This window comes from Rissa tridactyla, chromosome 8 (assembly GCF_028500815.1).
Source record: "Rissa tridactyla isolate bRisTri1 chromosome 8, bRisTri1.patW.cur.20221130, whole genome shotgun sequence".
Lineage (NCBI taxonomy): Eukaryota > Metazoa > Chordata > Aves > Charadriiformes > Laridae > Rissa > Rissa tridactyla.
The window spans coordinates 26,801,243-26,818,179 of record NC_071473.1 but is presented as its reverse complement, the minus strand read 5'-3'; the positions used below and the strand labels follow the sequence as shown (position 1 = coordinate 26,818,179).

General features: G+C 39.4%; 1 protein-coding gene across 2 annotated transcripts in view; it reads right to left on the bottom strand.

Moving 5' to 3' along the window:
* Window positions 1-16,937, bottom strand: part of TPR (translocated promoter region, nuclear basket protein) — a 43,260-nt gene that overhangs the window by 979 nt on the left and 25,344 nt on the right. The window contains exons 32-50 of one of the 2 annotated variants that reach the window (XM_054210573.1): window positions 16,727-16,873; window positions 16,141-16,339; window positions 15,268-15,473; window positions 14,088-14,149; window positions 12,959-13,167; window positions 12,383-12,655; window positions 11,424-11,572; window positions 10,770-10,853; window positions 9,306-9,506; window positions 7,882-8,013; window positions 7,253-7,343; window positions 6,600-6,784; window positions 5,697-5,765; window positions 4,488-4,579; window positions 3,760-3,866; window positions 2,885-2,980; window positions 2,523-2,679; window positions 837-955; window positions 213-311 (exon numbers count right to left, since the gene is read on the bottom strand). In XM_054210573.1, coding sequence (XP_054066548.1) covers window positions 213-311; window positions 837-955; window positions 2,523-2,679; window positions 2,885-2,980; window positions 3,760-3,866; window positions 4,488-4,579; window positions 5,697-5,765; window positions 6,600-6,784; window positions 7,253-7,343; window positions 7,882-8,013; window positions 9,306-9,506; window positions 10,770-10,853; window positions 11,424-11,572; window positions 12,383-12,655; window positions 12,959-13,167; window positions 14,088-14,149; window positions 15,268-15,473; window positions 16,141-16,339; window positions 16,727-16,873 — 2,677 coding nt within the window. Of the gene's footprint in view, window positions 1-212; window positions 312-836; window positions 956-2,522; window positions 2,680-2,884; window positions 2,981-3,759; window positions 3,867-4,487; window positions 4,583-5,696; window positions 5,766-6,599; window positions 6,785-7,252; window positions 7,344-7,881; window positions 8,014-9,305; window positions 9,507-10,769; window positions 10,854-11,423; window positions 11,573-12,382; window positions 12,656-12,958; window positions 13,168-14,087; window positions 14,150-15,267; window positions 15,474-16,140; window positions 16,340-16,726; window positions 16,874-16,937 lie in introns of both variants that reach the window. The other variant, XM_054210572.1, reaches the window with a different exon arrangement.

Sequence of the window (16,937 nt, the reverse complement as noted above, 5' to 3'; positions counted from 1 at the left end):
AACTAAAAAGCGGCTCAAACTAACATACTAAAACAAAACTACAGAGCTCTTAGGGTAATATACTGAAAGATAGGTCAGGGATGCTGTATTATTTAATGTCTCCCAAGCAAAGACAGGCTTATAAAGTAGTAATTCATACATGGTCCCCACAGGAAGAAAGTACTAAAAACATGTTTTAAAGAGTCTGACTTTGGGCACCCATGAACACTTACCCCTTTGTCTGTTGAACTGACGACCACGAACACCAGTTCTTAATGTCGGCGGCTGAAGCCTGACACGTCGAAATGGCTTAGGCTGATTACTGCTTGTGTCTGTGAATAAGTCGAAATGCAGGAAAGAACATCTGTGTCTAGTACAGTTTCTCAGTGTTAACATTTACACGATTTGATACATGTTATGCTCTTGAATTTACTTTAAAATTATGAAGGTGCACCCTTATTTCACTGACATCTCTGATATAAATAAAAGCCTCAAAACAAGTAAGTTTGGGACTTTTTTCATTACCTATGCTAAGTGGTAAACTGGTAACTCAACGGTGATTTACTTACTGTTCTCTGATGATTTAATTGAATGAAAAAGTATTTTTAAATCTGACATCACACATAACAGTGGACAAAATCACCTGAGTATCAGTAACTTCTGCTCCTTGAAGCATTATTCTTGTGGTCCAAGAAAAAATTGATGCCTATAGTCTTAAAAACAAAATGTGACCTTGCTCTAAGAGTTCTGTCCTATTTTGCGTATCTTGGCTATCAGCAGTGCATGATGCTGGTCCAAAATGTTCCCACATGTAATGAAACAGTACAAAACAACCGTTTCCAGCAATTAACCCGTACCTGCAGATGAACTAGAAGGAGGATCTTGACTAGTCGAAGGAAGATCTGACTCATCAGATGCTTGAACAGATTCTTCTTCTTGTTGGCTATCAATTTCTAGGCCTGCTTCTGAAGTAATTCTAGAAAAGAAGGAGGGGGAGGAAAGACATATATGTATTTTCACATAGTGTCAAAAAGCTCAGGAAAAAAAGCATCATCTTGGAGCAGAAAGATTCCTATGCAAAATTTCCCTGGAAATTTTCACAGGTTTTATTCTGTTTTGTTGTTTCCCACCTGCCCCAATCATAAGAGATTTATCTGGCTTTTAGAAAAATAACAATGTAATTTCCTTGATATGCAGCCCAACTGTAGATGCATAGCTGACATATTAATTGTCTTTCAGAAGTGGTCATAGAAGCTATTTGATAATGATAACTAAAAAAACCTAATGTGACAGTGGTGTGTCTGTTTAGGCAGGAGAAGAATGAAGGGGAGAGATCACCACTGACCAGTTATGCCTAAAGATTGCTTGGTGCAATACCTAAGTTATTTGGACTCTATCTTCAGAAGAAAAAATACAAAAAGCATTACAGGGCTGGAAAAAAAATTTAAACATTGGATGTAGTTTAAATGCAGCTCACTTTTTGATATACATTTTATTTACTTTGATTAGTACATAAAAACTGTTAGAAGATGATAACTAAAACTCATAAATTAGGCAAACCATCTGTTTTCTACTAGCAACAGATCGACTCACTCTCCTATCAAGCTAAAAGTCTATTCTGAACTACAGATTGTTCTGTGAACCATTTAGTTCCTCTACGGAGATACTTCTAATCACTAGAGATCAGATGATTTTGTAAGAAACAAATTTGAGACCTTAACATTAGAAAACCCATCCTCTGCTCTATCTACTCGTAGGCAGGCTACTGCAATCCAAGTTGGTGCTGCATCAAGAAAACTGTGTGGCTTATTTAACTCGCAGCAATAACATTTAAATTTTTTATGAGCAAACCTCCTACCTCCTGCAATCAGTAGATAAAAGTTTAGGTAAATTGTGTACTAAACATCTTTTATTATTATGCAACCAATAAAAATCAAAAGTAAAAGACAGCATAAGATGATAACATATCCCCTTTTAGATTTCTAATGTATTTAGTCATAATAAAAGCAATTATTATAAATATTAAAAGTTGCACTTGCAAAGTGTAAGACAAAATCATTTGTCCATCAAATTCTTAAGAAGTGGTTATCCCCCTCTCTTGTGCTACATCTTTTCATACTTTGGCATTGCCTTTACTGGATGACTTCATTGTGTATGCTTGTTTTGTAACAAGGAGTGATTTTCTCTATGAACAAAATGCTTTAGCCTTTATTCCACAGACCGCACTGGGGCCTTTACCATCAGCGTTTGACTAGTCCAGAGCCCTTTGCGTTCTCAAAAAATACAGAAATATTTTTTTTTGTTGTGTGACTTTAATATTAGCTATAGTAAATCAGAAGGGAGAAAATCAGAAGAAAATCTTTGGTTTTAGACAAAAAGGTCAGATTTAGCTACTTCACAAATCTACCAAAATCCTGTTTGAGCTGTCCCTCCTACCAGCACAGGGTAAACTGAAAATTAATCACAGGCACACTCGGATGAAAATAAATCATTAAAAATAACATGACATCAAGTCTTAGTGAACCAAACAAGTCACAGTTTACCCTTCAGATTCTGCCTCTGCAAAAACTTCATCCCCATCATCGCCGGCTCCAGGCTCCGTAGTGGTGGAGAGATTGCCAGTGGATGTCGTCACCATGGGGACAGACTGGGAAGCATGCTCCGAGGCGTCAGCTGATGCACTTTCCGTAAAAACTGTCACTGTACAAGAAAGGTAGTTTAATAAACATAGAGTTAATTTGAATTTCCTACAGAAAATTTACGGAAATCTTCGGCACGTTGGGGAAAGGGTTACTGGAATACTCCTGATGCAGCAATAAGCACTATAACAACAATAATCGAATTCTTTTCCAGAAAGTGAAGGTTTCCAGCTTTTACTTCAGCTTGCAAATTTCTTGCCACTTACCTGGTGCTGCTACTTGTAATGGTGTTGTTGGAACGCTGCGACCACCTGATTCTTCCTCATGAGCAAGGAATAGTGGGGTTTCATACATTCCTAAACCTGCAACACAAAGTTTTAGTCACAATTAAAATAGCCAGCTAAAAAACAGATTAACTGCTGTCTTCTCTCTGTGCACTTGATGAAATCCAGTGATTTGTACATCAATATGGAGATTTTTGTGTTTTAAGTTGTTTTGACTTACTGCCAGAGCTAATTACAATTTATCGGAAGGTAAAAACCTTGATGAAAATATTACTACTTGTTTTACTTTCATCCTTTTCTTATGCCATTATGTTGCTGTGAGCTTTCTTCAAAGAACAGCATACTGTTCTATGCTGGCAGGGATGCAGGGGAAAGGGACAACAGCAAAGACGACACCAGACAAATTGCCCAGCCATCTCTTAGCAGGTAAGGAGATATCCCAAAGGTTTCTTTGCGTTTGCTGCTTCCCCCTATTATTTTACTACAGGAAAGCTACAATCAACAGTGAAAATAAAGCTAAAAGCCATTCCTTCAATATTTCATTTCTCCTTAAATGAAGTTTCTTGTGCCCAGCAGGCAATTTGTCCCACATTCAATTTCAGCTTCTCTGGTTCACAAGTCTGTTGTTCCCACCCACAGAAGCATTCTACTTTTTAAACCGTATTACAAACAGAAGTGCAGCAGCTTGAAGGAAACACCTTTTTCCTTTCCATTAGTCTGTCTCTGCTGGCAATTATTTAAGAGTCGCAGGTTTCCACACTTCAACAAGTACACGAAGTAGAACTGCATTTTATTGGCTGCATTATTTGTTTTTCACTCCCACCACCATGGAAAAGAAAGAACAGAAGTGGTTTTACCTCCTTGGGATGCAAGCTGACCAAGGTCAGAGTGACTTGAGCTAGTTTGTGGCATATCTTCAGGGGGTCCAAATCTGAATCTAGGAACTCCAGCTACCTGGGGGGAACTATCAAAATAAAGATTTAAGGAATTCTGCAATTTTTCCAATGCTCAGGAAAGAAAAAAAGACGACGGACCAAAACAAGAGAAGACATTATGCACGAGACAAAATGAACTGACCGTAAGTTAAAATACTGCTAATTAAATAGCAAATACTTTCACAAACTTCTTTGGACTGCATCTGAAATTAGTAAAACAGTGAAGAGAATAGTCTTGACTTATTCATCTTATGAATTCTCACAATTTTAAGTGGATTGCTGAACATGTCCAGAACCGTCACACATCCAAAAATGGAGAGAAGTTTCCCTACTTTTATTGGTAATATTTGTGGGGAAGCAGGGAGGAGGGATGGGGAAGGAATTGAAACAGAAGAAACCTTTTTTTTTTCCCCCTTAAGTCAGTATGTTACAAAACACTGGAGATCATCAGCCTCCTAATTTGCTGGCAAGTTTCATGATACACCGTTGAAACAATTACTTATTTGTAGATGCAGTCATGTTATCATACTACTGAGCACCTTTGAGCACGTTACTCCAATCACAAGTTCATTTCATTTGAATTTATCTTCATTACAATGAAAAATAGAAAGAAATAGATGCCTTTTTTTTCTTTTTTTCTATCTACTTACTGTATGGCTTCTGCAAATCCATCTGTACGATGTGGAACGACAAGAGTTGGTGTGCTTGGAACTGTTCTGTCCTCATCATCAAAGAAGTGTTGCTGCTGGAAAAAAGAGACTGATATGAGAGCCCACAATGTCTTTCCAGTTTCTACCAAGCTGAGTTAAAGGTTGGTTTGCTTTTTCCACATTGTCCAGCAAAACAAAGACACATTTAGCTCTAATAAAATTCTTGTCTAATTTCAGACATCTAAATCTCAGCTCATTAGATAGATCACCCTTAAAGGCAATAAAAAAAACGCCAAACCAAACTAAAAACTATACATTTGCAGGGCCCTCATCTTTCAAAGGATTTTTAGACATCAACTCTATGAAATCATTCTACCAGCAAAGTGCCACGCCTCCCTGTTGACTACAAAGGAATCTTAGGGTGACACATTCATAAATAAGATAGGAATCTTAATCTGGATTGCTGTAACGTACCCAGCATATGGGATTTTTCAAAATGTGAATCAAATAATCTGTTCCCTATAGACTTGCGTCCTTTGCTCCTGCATTGCCTCCAAAGCCAGAAACCTCAGCTCCCTCTTCCCTTGCCCTACACAAGGCATGCTCTTCATCTCCCTGTCTTCCTCTCTTATCTTTCAAACCTTTCCCTCCAAAGTACCTGTAAGGTCCCTCCCATGTGCTCAGTTACCGTGCAGGCAAAATGCAGTAGGTACCGAGGCTGGTCCCAATGAGAAATGGAATGGCAGGTACACGCAAGCCAAGCAAAATAAAAAAATCTGAGCTGATGCCTTTGATCTCAGAAAAGTCAGTTAGTCCGTCTCTCTCCCCTTCCTCACTGAACTTGGCATTTGTTCTGTCATATACAGCTGAAGTTGAATTAAAGGCTCAAAATTAGCTGAAGAATTAGCTGAAATTCCTTCAGGATGAGGCTGAAAACATCTGTATTATTTTTTTCAGTAACATATCCACTTTAAAAGACTGACTCTAAAAAACAAGTAATTTAAACTGCCTTGGACAAAACCAACTCAATTTCTTCCTGCCTTCCATTAATACAGAAATTAACAGGACCAAGATATTACCTGCAAGGCTACAGAGACCATCTCATCCCTGAAGTCAGTAGCTAGACTTCTTTAAAAAACAAAATAAAGCCCAAGAGTTGTGAAGGTTCCCTCAATGCAGGTTTTTAGTAGCAGACTCTCATATACTTACCATCCCACCTATACCAGGGGTCAGCTGAAGTCCACGCCCCACCGACTGTCTTCGAGTCATCTGGATTCTCTTTAGAGTAAAGAAAAAATAGCATGAATGCTTTCCTGTAATTCTAACAACATACAATTATTCAATCAGAGCCAAGGATAGTGGCTAAATGACTAAGTGTACAATACTACTAGGTACAGCATCACGCCTTCTTAAAGAACAGACCATAGCAGCAGCTATGCCACACCTCGTATCTGCTGCCTGCTCTAACCGTGAAGGAGAATCACGTAGGTTTAAATTCTGGGGAAGTGACATCACTATCTTATTCAACTTTCTACTGAGGACAGAAAACTTGAACACAGAAATATTGCAGCTCCAAGCCTCAGAACAAGTTAATGGTAAAGGATAATTTCAGTCAGGATATTTTTGCAAAATTCAGTTTGTGCTGTTTTAATTTACAACATCTATAGGTCTACATCAAAGCATAATCATGGGTTGTGAATCAGTGGATTGTAATCACTGACTACGAAAGGTTTAGCTTAGAAAATGAATGGCAACATCCCTTTTCATTGGGGCAGAGACTAATAAAAACCCCTGACAATCTGTCTGAGTTACAGCCTGTCCAAGAACAGCTTTTGTAGTGGAAATATCAGCAGTCACTGACTGAAAGAATGCCGGTATTAAAAATTTCAAGATACAAATCCATCACAAGTGCCTTACTGCTTTTAATGACCCCTGTCCAGCCATAATCTGCAGGATGAGACATGTTAAGTCAGTTTGCTCAGCTACCATTTTTAGGATGCTAAATAAACGTCATCTGTTTTTACAACAGGCAGAGTACTTAGGTTTTATTTAGAAGAAATCATACAATAATTTTTTTTTAAAGTCTTCTGAAGCGCTAGAGATAGTTCATACCTGTACTGGGGGACCCAGCTCTTGAGGAGGAGCGTGAATAGTTAGTCGTGGGGGCAATGGATGTGGTGGTCTGCGTGGTGACTGTGGGGGCCGAGGGGTCTGTCTCTCCGAGGCCGACGATGGCTGCTGTTCTCTTGAACTTTCATGAGGAAAAGTGGACTCGGCAGCACTTGTACTCCCTTCTCCTAAAACACACAGAAGTATACAGGAGTAAACCCATGCCCTCCAAACTGAGTTGAAAACATGAAGGCAAGTCTTCAAATTCTGCTACCTCATTAACAGAGATATTTTTACCCTTGCAAGAGTGGGGATAGGTCAGTACTGTTATTTAAAATTACTTAAAATAAGACTTGTGCAAGCTACATCAAGACCAGCACCAAGACAAACTATTGATTACTCAAGTGCTGAATTAGAGAAAGGAGATTAATCTACTGAGCCATCAACAGCAGTTTCCATATCAACCAGAGCTTGTCGGGTTTTCAAAGGAATGTAGAATATATCCAGAAAAGAACACTTGAAAAGAATCTACACTTCAAGTTTACATTTCAGGTCTTCAGTGCGTATTTTAAGTGCATATTTTAACACATGCAGAACAGCTTCTTCATGTCCCCCCCTTAGAGACATACACTTTGGAGCAACATGGAATAACATACCACTGTTTTGAGAATCTGCTGCCCTCTGGTTGCTTTCGCCTCCTCCCATGCTTTCCTCAGTTTCTGTACCAGGATCTGTACCGTCAGCACCCTAAAAAACCACATAAACGTAATATGCCTTAGCACTAAGCAACTTACAGGCTGCAAAAAGAATATAAAAGCAGTACAAAAGCATTCGGAAAGTAAACAAAGTAATATGCATATCTTAAAATATTTCTGTAAATATCTACAAAGTCAGGTAAACGTATACAACTGTGTGAAATTTCAGAAGTTCTGCCTATCTATACATAAACAATTGTGAACAATGTAGCCATCATCGTTTAATAATAATAGACAACGAAATATACAGCTTTTGACGAAGCTGCCTTACTAGTTCTGCAACTACAGTATTTGTTGCTGGCTCTTGTACTTTGCATTTTCATTCAGCCCTCATAAACATTCAACGTTGCCTTTTCTTGTGAAAACACCGGTTACAACAGAAATTACTATCACCTACTAGCAGCCTCCATTTTCTGGGATGAATTCATCCCAAGATTTTCTCTCTCAAGTATTCAAATCTGTGCAGATGCCTTACACCACCAATTTATTTCAAGAAATTTAACAGGCTATAAGAAAGGTACAAATCTCACCTCAGCATCATCTGCTTCATACCCATCGTTACCATCAGCACTACCAGTTCCTTCATTACTGTCATCACCTTCATCTCCCATCCCTGTGTCTTCATCATCATCCTCATCTTCCTCTTCCTCATCCTCATAGTCCTATAACAAGACCATAAAAAAGCCTTGAAGGAAGCGCAGAAAGCACAGTGGAATAATTTCAAATCCCAAAGTGGTACATTTCACTTTGTGGTACACAGACCACCTCTGTCTGTGGATCTCTTCCAGAAGATGTTCAGCATTTGTTATCCACAGAGGAAACGTACGTATTTTTTGCCTGCTGTGGTAGCTTACCTTTACTGGCTGCTCAACACCCAGCCAGCCACTCCCTCTTCAACAGGACAAAGGGAGAAAATAAGATGGAAAAGCTTGAGGGTCAAGACAAAGCCAGGCAGATCACTCACCAACTACCATGACATGCAAAACAGACTTAACTGGGGCAAAATTAATTTAGTTCGTTGACAATTAAAAACAGAGTTGGATGGTGAGAAAGACAAAAACTAGAACACCTTCCAGCCACCCCCCCTTCTTCCCAGGCTCAACTTCACTCCCTCATTCCCAACTCCTCTTCCTCCTCCCCCATCCCAAGCAGGGCAGAGGGGACGAGGAATGGGAGATTGCGGTCAGTCCATAGCAGTTTCTTTCTGCTGCTCCTTCCTCCTCACGCTTTTTCCCCCATATGGGTCCCCTCCACACACTGCAGTCCTTCAGGAACTGCTCCGCTGGGTCCTTCCCATTGAAGGGCTGCCATCCATCAGGATAAACCTGCTCCTGCGTTGGCTCCTCTTCATGGGCCAAGGTTCTTGGCCTATTCCCCTGTTTCTGCAGTTTCCTCCAGGGAATATCCTCCTCTCCACAGGCTGCAGGGAAATACCCGGTCCATTGTGGTCTCTTCCATGGGCTACAAAGAATATCTGCTCTGATGCCTGGAGCACCTCTTCTTCCTTATTCTTCTTTGACTTTGGAGTTCACAGGATTGTTTCTCACATTTTTTTTTCTCCTCCTCACACTAACACCACCATGCTGCGTTTTGCCCTTTTTTATATATGATGGGCTGAGCTGTGTCCTGCAGTGGGGTGACTGCAGAGCCAGCTTGGAGCAGGCTGTTCCCAGCACAGGGAAGCCCCCAGCCTCTCCTCACAGAGGCTGCCCTTCTATGTTGAATAGTCTTAGATAATCTAGAGGCACTGTAGAATTTTATGGCTTTAAAAAAAAAAAAAAAATCAAGCTGAATTATTGAGTACCTTTAAAACACTAGACGTTCCGGCTACATAAATACAGTAAAAAAAAATATTTTTGATTAATTAGTCCTGTCAGGTGAGCTTTGTATCTGATCAAAAACAAAATCATAAATAAAGTAGTTCATAAATAAAGTAATGCCATGATATACATACTTCCTGCTCGCCTTCGTTTTCTTCATCATCATCATCTTCATCATCACTATCAATTACAATGACATCATCTCTCTTGGACTGACCATCCTGAGATGAAGAAGTGTTTTGCTGATCTGACTGAAGAGGTCCAAGATCTATTGGGATAGACTGTGAAGTTTCTTCACTATCCTCCATGGGAGTGTACTCTCCCTGTGTAACACCCTGTAAACGATAGAAGTAAATTACCAGAAGAAACAAAATGAAACGCAGCATATACAATTCTCAAAAATGCTCTTCAGAAAGGGTCCGTTGTATTTATAAGGGTTTCCTGTTTCCACTCAGCTCTCAACCTTGCTCTACAAGGGGCCTGCTCTGCAACACAAGTATTTTGTCTTTCACTTCCAAATGTGATCTGGGATGGGTGCCATCATTAGGGATACTTTATTTGTATATGATGCATTTGAATGTATATCAATAAAAAGCTGCTGTCTAAATGTTTACCTATTTCAGACAAGCAAGGACCTGTCACCGAGACCTGCACAATAAGCAAACAGAGATACACAGAGCATTGCTGACACCTTACTTCACATCCAGCCAGAACAATTGCCTGGTTACTCAGAGAGGTGCTCTCTGAGCACTCCACAACACCGCAGTTACTGTCAGTGCACAGGGCTGGTGATGGGGCAATGAGAAAAAGAAACAGACTCTGATGCTTACAAGAGAAACGCTGGTTATTGTTGTTTGATAATAACTAATCAAGATAGGAGAGGACAAAAGAGAATGCTACAGATATTGTCACCAAGCAACTGCAGACAACTAAGTGTCTCTCCAGGATGAAGGAACAACTATCTCTGTCTTCTAAGTGCGAACTCTGAGCTGCTGGTTTAGAGTTCTTTTGGTCTGGAGGAACAGTAATGCAATTCACGTGATAGCCAGACACAGAGCTAGCAAATAGTTCTCCTTCCATTCAGCACTAAATGAATGACTAAAGACTCAGCGCCTACCAATGGTTGGAGAAAATATATATCACAACACAACATGAGGTTTTGCCAAGTTAGAGAACTACCACAACTTTTGCTTGTTTCTCAGGTAAAAAGGAGATTAAATTCATGGTTTTCACTTATATTTGGCTTTCCTAATACAGCTACAATGGGAAATTTACAGAACTAGAACAAAACCAACATTTTTTTTTTACCCTGTTTATCACATCATGACTTCATTAACATAATAACATAAGCTTCATTAACATTCTGAAATGTTACTTTTAGAGGTCTGTGTAGAGTGCAATAAAAATTGAGTATCTGTCCTTGAACACTGCAAGTCTAAACTTTAAAAGGTTATAAATGGTTTCCACTGGAAACCTGCAGTGGAAACCTGATTTGAGGTTTCACTTCTAAAAATATTGAGTGTTCGGGGAAAAAAAAACAAAGAAGATAGCGATTTTGAAGCTGAAAGTAAGATTTTTTTCTTTTCAAATATGCTTACTTCTCCAATTGAGTCTTGTGAGTCTTGATTGTATGTTTGAGTTTCTACCTCACCATCAGTGCTCTCTTCTGCTGTCACTTCCTCCTGAAAAAACATATATTTTTCTTGTTTAAAACACACAGTTCGCTCTAAAGTTGGGTTCTTCAAAGACATTATCTTTTCCCACAAAGATAACGGGCAACATTTTGTTCCCCTTTATTCCTTAGATCTGCTTTTATCTGCACCCCATTTCTCTGCTCTGGAGAAATACAATTCTCTCACACCAATACTTCACATGCAGCTCCTGTAAGCTTTTCCATGGAACTCATCTCTTGCTTCCCTGGCACCTCCTCAAGTACACTGTATTTTATTCCAGAATAACTGCAGATAATGACCTTCCAGACCACACTGAAAAATATTTTAACTTGTTCCTCTTCAATGCTAGGATATAGCTCTTTCTTTTCCATCCTACAGTTCACTAAGATTTACATCATTCGTTGCAACTGGTATAACCTCTGCTTTTTATGATACCCAAACATAATTGCTTCCTCCCTGACAGACTAAAAAGTCACGTTAAGAATTAACTGACTGGCTTTGAAGTAATATACTTGCTCTTCCCATTAAAATCTTCCAAAGAGACAGATTAAATAGTAGCATTTTATGTTCTTGCCAAACCTCAGGTCCAACTCTCTGTATGCTCCTCAGTTTCTTCGGAAGCGGTACATCCACTGTTTCCTCTGAGATCTGGTCTGAGTTTTCCACAGTGTTATCCTCCTCTTCCTCTCGTGGACGTTTGGACAGTGAAGAACTTGGGGTAGCTGAAACTTAAAAGAGCCTCTCACTTACTTCCAGAACACCAAAAGTACAAATGAGAAAATCAAAAGGTTTTCTGTTTTTCTCTGGAAGATTGCCTCTTTTTCTGCACTGAATGATAACAAATAGAATCAGATAGAATCACCTTGTGCCATTTCCTAGGACATGAAAACACCAGCCCCTTTTGTTACAAGTCTTATGTTCTTGGTCCTATATTCACAACCTAATTGACACCTAATGTAAGCTTCAGGGTATAACTGAAATATTTCTTCTAACGTCTTTAACAAGCATACCTAAAAGTTTAACAGCTGAGAAACAAAAAAAAAAAAAAGCAGTTTACAAAAGCGTATTTTGGGAAAATGCTCATCACCAAAATCAACACTATGCAGGGCGAACAGATGTGCAACAGCATATCACACTGAGTAGCTTTAGAGTTCTCTGTATTTTATATTCCAGCTTAAGCAGCTTACTCATGACTCCTAAAATTAACGTCGCTCCAACAGTACCATGGAAACAGAGGCAGCAAAGTTTGATGTATTAAATCCCTACGCTGCTCTGAATAGATAAACAAACATGAGTTTTTATTTTTTATTTTAAGGAACGAGTGACAACAGCATTTCAGAGATACCATTTCTGAAGGCTCAAGAAAGCAGCCTAACCTCAGAAGTCTGCAAAACGTGCCATAAACTAAGGCAGGGTGAAAAAACCCAAATAAAACCCAGCCAATTCTTTTGCTGAAGTTAGACCTGGTTTGACAAGGGTCCAAATGGAGCTACTTAAAAGGAACTATTGAAAAAGGTAGGCTTATAAATAAAACCAACCTGTGCCAAACACTGCTGTAGAAGTGGAGGGCCTCTCTATCTGAGAGCTCTGTACAACTTCTACAATGGTAGGGGATGGCTCCTGATTAGCGGGCTCAATCTGAGGATGACTTTGCTGAGTGGGCTGCACAAAAGCAGTCGCTTGCGTCTGCTGCTGAACAGTCAAGATGGGCTGAGAGAGAGATGTCTGAACATTAGGACTGGTGGAACGCACAGACCCACTAGTGCTTCCAAAGACTGGAACGTGCTCCACAGGTCCTTCTGATTGCATAGCTGAAAGGCAAAGAGTAGCACATTCAACTGTCTTCATATTATCTAATAAAGTTCTCCATTTCAGAATGCTCTAATAAGCAGATTCAATGTTTTGCAGATTGAGTTAACATTGCCGATACCTGTCTTCAGTTGAGGAATCATGAACTTTGTTGCAACAGAAGTGGTCATAAACGTGCAATATTGAAAAAGATGCAGTGACAATAAAACTATTTGAGGTACTTTCAAATTAATAATTACCGGGATTTCAAGGCACAGGTAGCACTTATGATTACACTAGATCCTATACCGTACTAAAATGCCTACCTTCCTGAGTCTCCACCTGTGTTGTAGGCATGACTGTGGCTGTTGGAGTAGTGGTAGGATTAGTGACTGTAGCAGGCGTAACCATTGGACGGATACTAGCTCTTGGTGTAGACTTATTCCCAGCTATTGCAGCAGCAGTCACTTTACTTGGAGTTGACACAACAGGAGTTGGTTTAATGTTTGCTGTTGGTGGATCTGAAGTGCTAGCACTGAAAAAGAGGATATTGGTATCATCACAGTAGCGCAGAAAGCAGATTTTAAAAATACCAAATGTAAATATATTATCATATCCAGAAATACTAATTTTTAAAGGTTTAAAATTTAAAAGCCTGACAAAGGAATAATGAATTGTATTCCAAAATTCATTAAAAAAACCCAACAAACCAAAACAGACCCACTATGCCATCAGCAGTATTTTGTCCAGCTTAGAGGTTTGACAGGTTTTTTCAAAGGTAAATCAACTAGAGATGTGTAAGCAGATCTAAAGGAGCAGTCCATAGCTTGTACTATTAGCTGTGCTGGGTCTTTATTACATTAAAACTAACTGATTCACTCACTAAAGAGCTGTATCATCTCGTTGTTGAGACAAGGATCAGACAAATTTTAAGAGGCATTTATGAAAGCCTTGCTTTCAAAAGGATGCTGTCATAAAAACCGAAAGGGAGTTTGTTACCTAAACTCAGTAATACAGTAATCTTTCCCATTTTAGAGCTTAGTCATTTGATTATTTTATCTGTTGTTAGAGTTACCATCTATTTTGTCCGTTTCTCACGTTTGAGATTCTTGCACAAAGAAGATCCCTCCACAAAACCAAAAAGGTTAAAGGTAACAATCAATCAAAACTGTACAACTTCAAGAACTCTGACAACATTTAAGAAATCTTTCATGTTTCCCAGATATCTTGTTTCTGGTAGTTAATATGACAATTTAACAGCCTAAAAGCTTTACTGATTAAATGTAGCTGAGAAAACAGGAGGAACACTTCATATCAATCAGTATCTTCAAAGTCGCTTAAGAAAAATTGTGAAAAGCCAGTGGTTTACTAAAAAGAAGAGCAACTAGATAAAAGACAAAACCAGGGAACACAAACCACAGAAACTCTGCAAAACCCCTAAACCCTTCAACTCACATTCCTCTTTCACCTGAAGCTGGGGTAGACTTGAGTGAGATTTGCCTCTGCTGTTCTGGGACCTATTAAGTAAAAAACAGAGCGAGTAATTTGGTAAAACACTTCAGCAGACAGATCTCTTTAATAATAATCGTTTCTCTAACAGACTTGCTAGCATATCTAGTTAAGACTCTGTGATTATTGCAAATTCTCCAAAACAAATCATACCAGTCATGCAAAGTATGTAAACCAGTTTAATAATTTCTCAGGTATCTTCTGAAGCTATTGAAACAATACAAGCTAGAACCCATTATACTGAACAGATGGATAAAAAGACAAAAATAGAGAGCAGAGTGCAAACAATTCATTGCCCGATTCACAGTGAATGATGTAACTGTATGCTTATTAGCACTGGGAACCCTGACTATGGCAAGAAATAAGTTTTAATTTAAGTTTTGAATCCTTACTAAAGCCAACTTGTATATTTCTAAAACCAGGGAACAGTGGGACAATAGCACAGTTTCATAGAATCATAGACTCACAGAATGGTTAGAGTTGGAAGGGACCCTTCCAAATCTCCCTGTCTGGGGACACCTCCCACCAGACCAGGCTGCTCAAAGCCCCATCCAGCCTGGCCTTGAACACCTCCAGGGATGGGGCACCCACAGCTTCTCTGCGCAACCTGGGCCAGGGGCTCACCACCCTCACAGCAAAGAATTTCCTCCTAATAGCTCATCTAAATCTACCCTATTACAGTTTAAAACCTTTACCCTTTATCCTACCACTACACTCCCTGATAAAGAGTCCCTTCCCCATCTTTCCTGTAGGCCCCCTTTAGGTATTGGAGGGGTCTCTAAGGTCTCCCTGGAGCCTTCTCTTCTCCAGGTTGAAGAACCCCAACTCTCTGGGCCTGTCTTCATAGGAAAGCTCAGTTTGTTGGGCTCATTCGGGTTTTTTTATTTTATTTTATTTTTTAAAGTGTAGGGATCCTATGACAAGAATTTCCATGTGCTATTTAGGATGCTTAGAAAAACCATCTTCACATAAAGTAGTCCTGAGTATAACTACCGTATACACAAAACCAAACCAAGTTGGACAATAGTGCTCACACTGAGAGCTGTCGTTCTCGTTCAGTCATGAAGTCACGAGATGTGCAAGCTGTTTGTTTCCTCTCCCACAGCTAGCTAAAAGGGTTTTGTACCTTATTTGTAGATTCTGGTGGCTCATCTCGCTGTTCATGGTGTCGCTCTTGCTGCTCTCTAAGCTCTCTTTCCAGACGGCAGATTCGACCTTCATACTGTGATTTGAGTGCACTCATCCGCACCTCCAGTTCAGTCTTCTGCTCTTCTAATGAACTGCTCTTTTGCTTCCACTCTTCATTTTCTTTTGTTAGCTGTTCTTTTGTACCTAATTGAATAGGAAAGAATCCAGCCTCACCACTGTAAAGCTGCCTACTAAGTCTGTATGCTGAACACCTCTCTGTCTTAACAGGTTACTGAAAGATTTTGAAATCTTAAAAACGTTGTGCTATTGATGGAGCTCTCAGAGGTAATTTTAACTTTCACATGCCATTTTTCTGATTAAAAATGTCTAATAAATATATATAAATAAAAATTTAAATTAAAAAGTAGTCACAAAAGAACAAGACGTTTTCAGCAAGCCCTTGCACCATCATTCCTCTCAACATCAATTAAAAACAGAGGAAGTAATATGTTTTGCACCTGTACATTTAGGGAAGAAGGAAGGGGAGAATTACCCAAGCTGTTGGCAGGGTCAATCTGCTCTAATGAACAAAAGGATCACCTTTTGTGATCAACTTGTCCAAAACTAAGCAAAACTTCCCCCCCGCGCCCGCCCTGCAGCGTACAGATAATTATATACTTCTATCATCTCCTGAAGGACTATAATTTAAGTTTTAGAACAATTCCTGTAACATCTAATCATCTAATCCAGAAAAAAATCTTTTAAGTAAAATATGAAGTAGGCCATATTTTCCCAAGCATTCTCTCTAAATGCTTTCCCAAAAAGCAAACAGAAGATGACACCTTAAGGACAGAAAAAAATGTAATAATACCAGCTAACTGTGCAATTTTCTGCTTGGCCGCAAGCAAGGTCTTCCTGGTTTTCTCTTCCTTCTCAGTGATCTGTTGCCTGAGCTGTTCTTCCTGTGTAGTCTTCTCTTGTAGATCTTGATGCAAACGAGCAAGTTCTGACTGTAGCTGCGTTATCTGCTCCTGAAGATTTCTAACTTCAGTTTCCTTTTCTGCTACAGTCTAGAGAGAGAGAGAAAGAGAGATTGCAGCTATTTGTCCATAACCAGCTACTTTGGCATAATATATAGCCTAAAAAATTCCAAGGACCTAATATTATTCTGGCCACTGTATCAATGTTAAAGAGCTTCTAATCAACAGTAGAGGAGTACAGTCCTCTCTGAATGCAATAGTTGACAGAACAGCATTCTCTTTCCCACTTATTTATTCCAAGAAACAGCGTGAGACAGGTTTAAGTTCCCTCTTTCTCAACAAGGTAAAAGCACAAATGGGTCACTTCACATATTTCTGTGCATACCTGCACACACAAAAACACCCTCACATTTTTCACAGTTAGGCATTTAAGACTGCAGTAGAGTACGGTACTCTGAAATAGTTCACTCTTCTTACCTTTTGTAAACTTTCAACCTGAGCCTCCAAAGCCTTTGTCTTTACTTCAGCTTGACTGAGGGTGTCCTTCAGCTCTTGTACTTCCTGGACAGAAACTTGTTCTTCTTGTTGTTCTACTAAAGACTGAGTTGATGCCTCAGCAACCATCTGAAACATGTAAAACGGTATGAGGCTAAAGGGTACTATCTGATTAGTACGTCACTACTTTCAG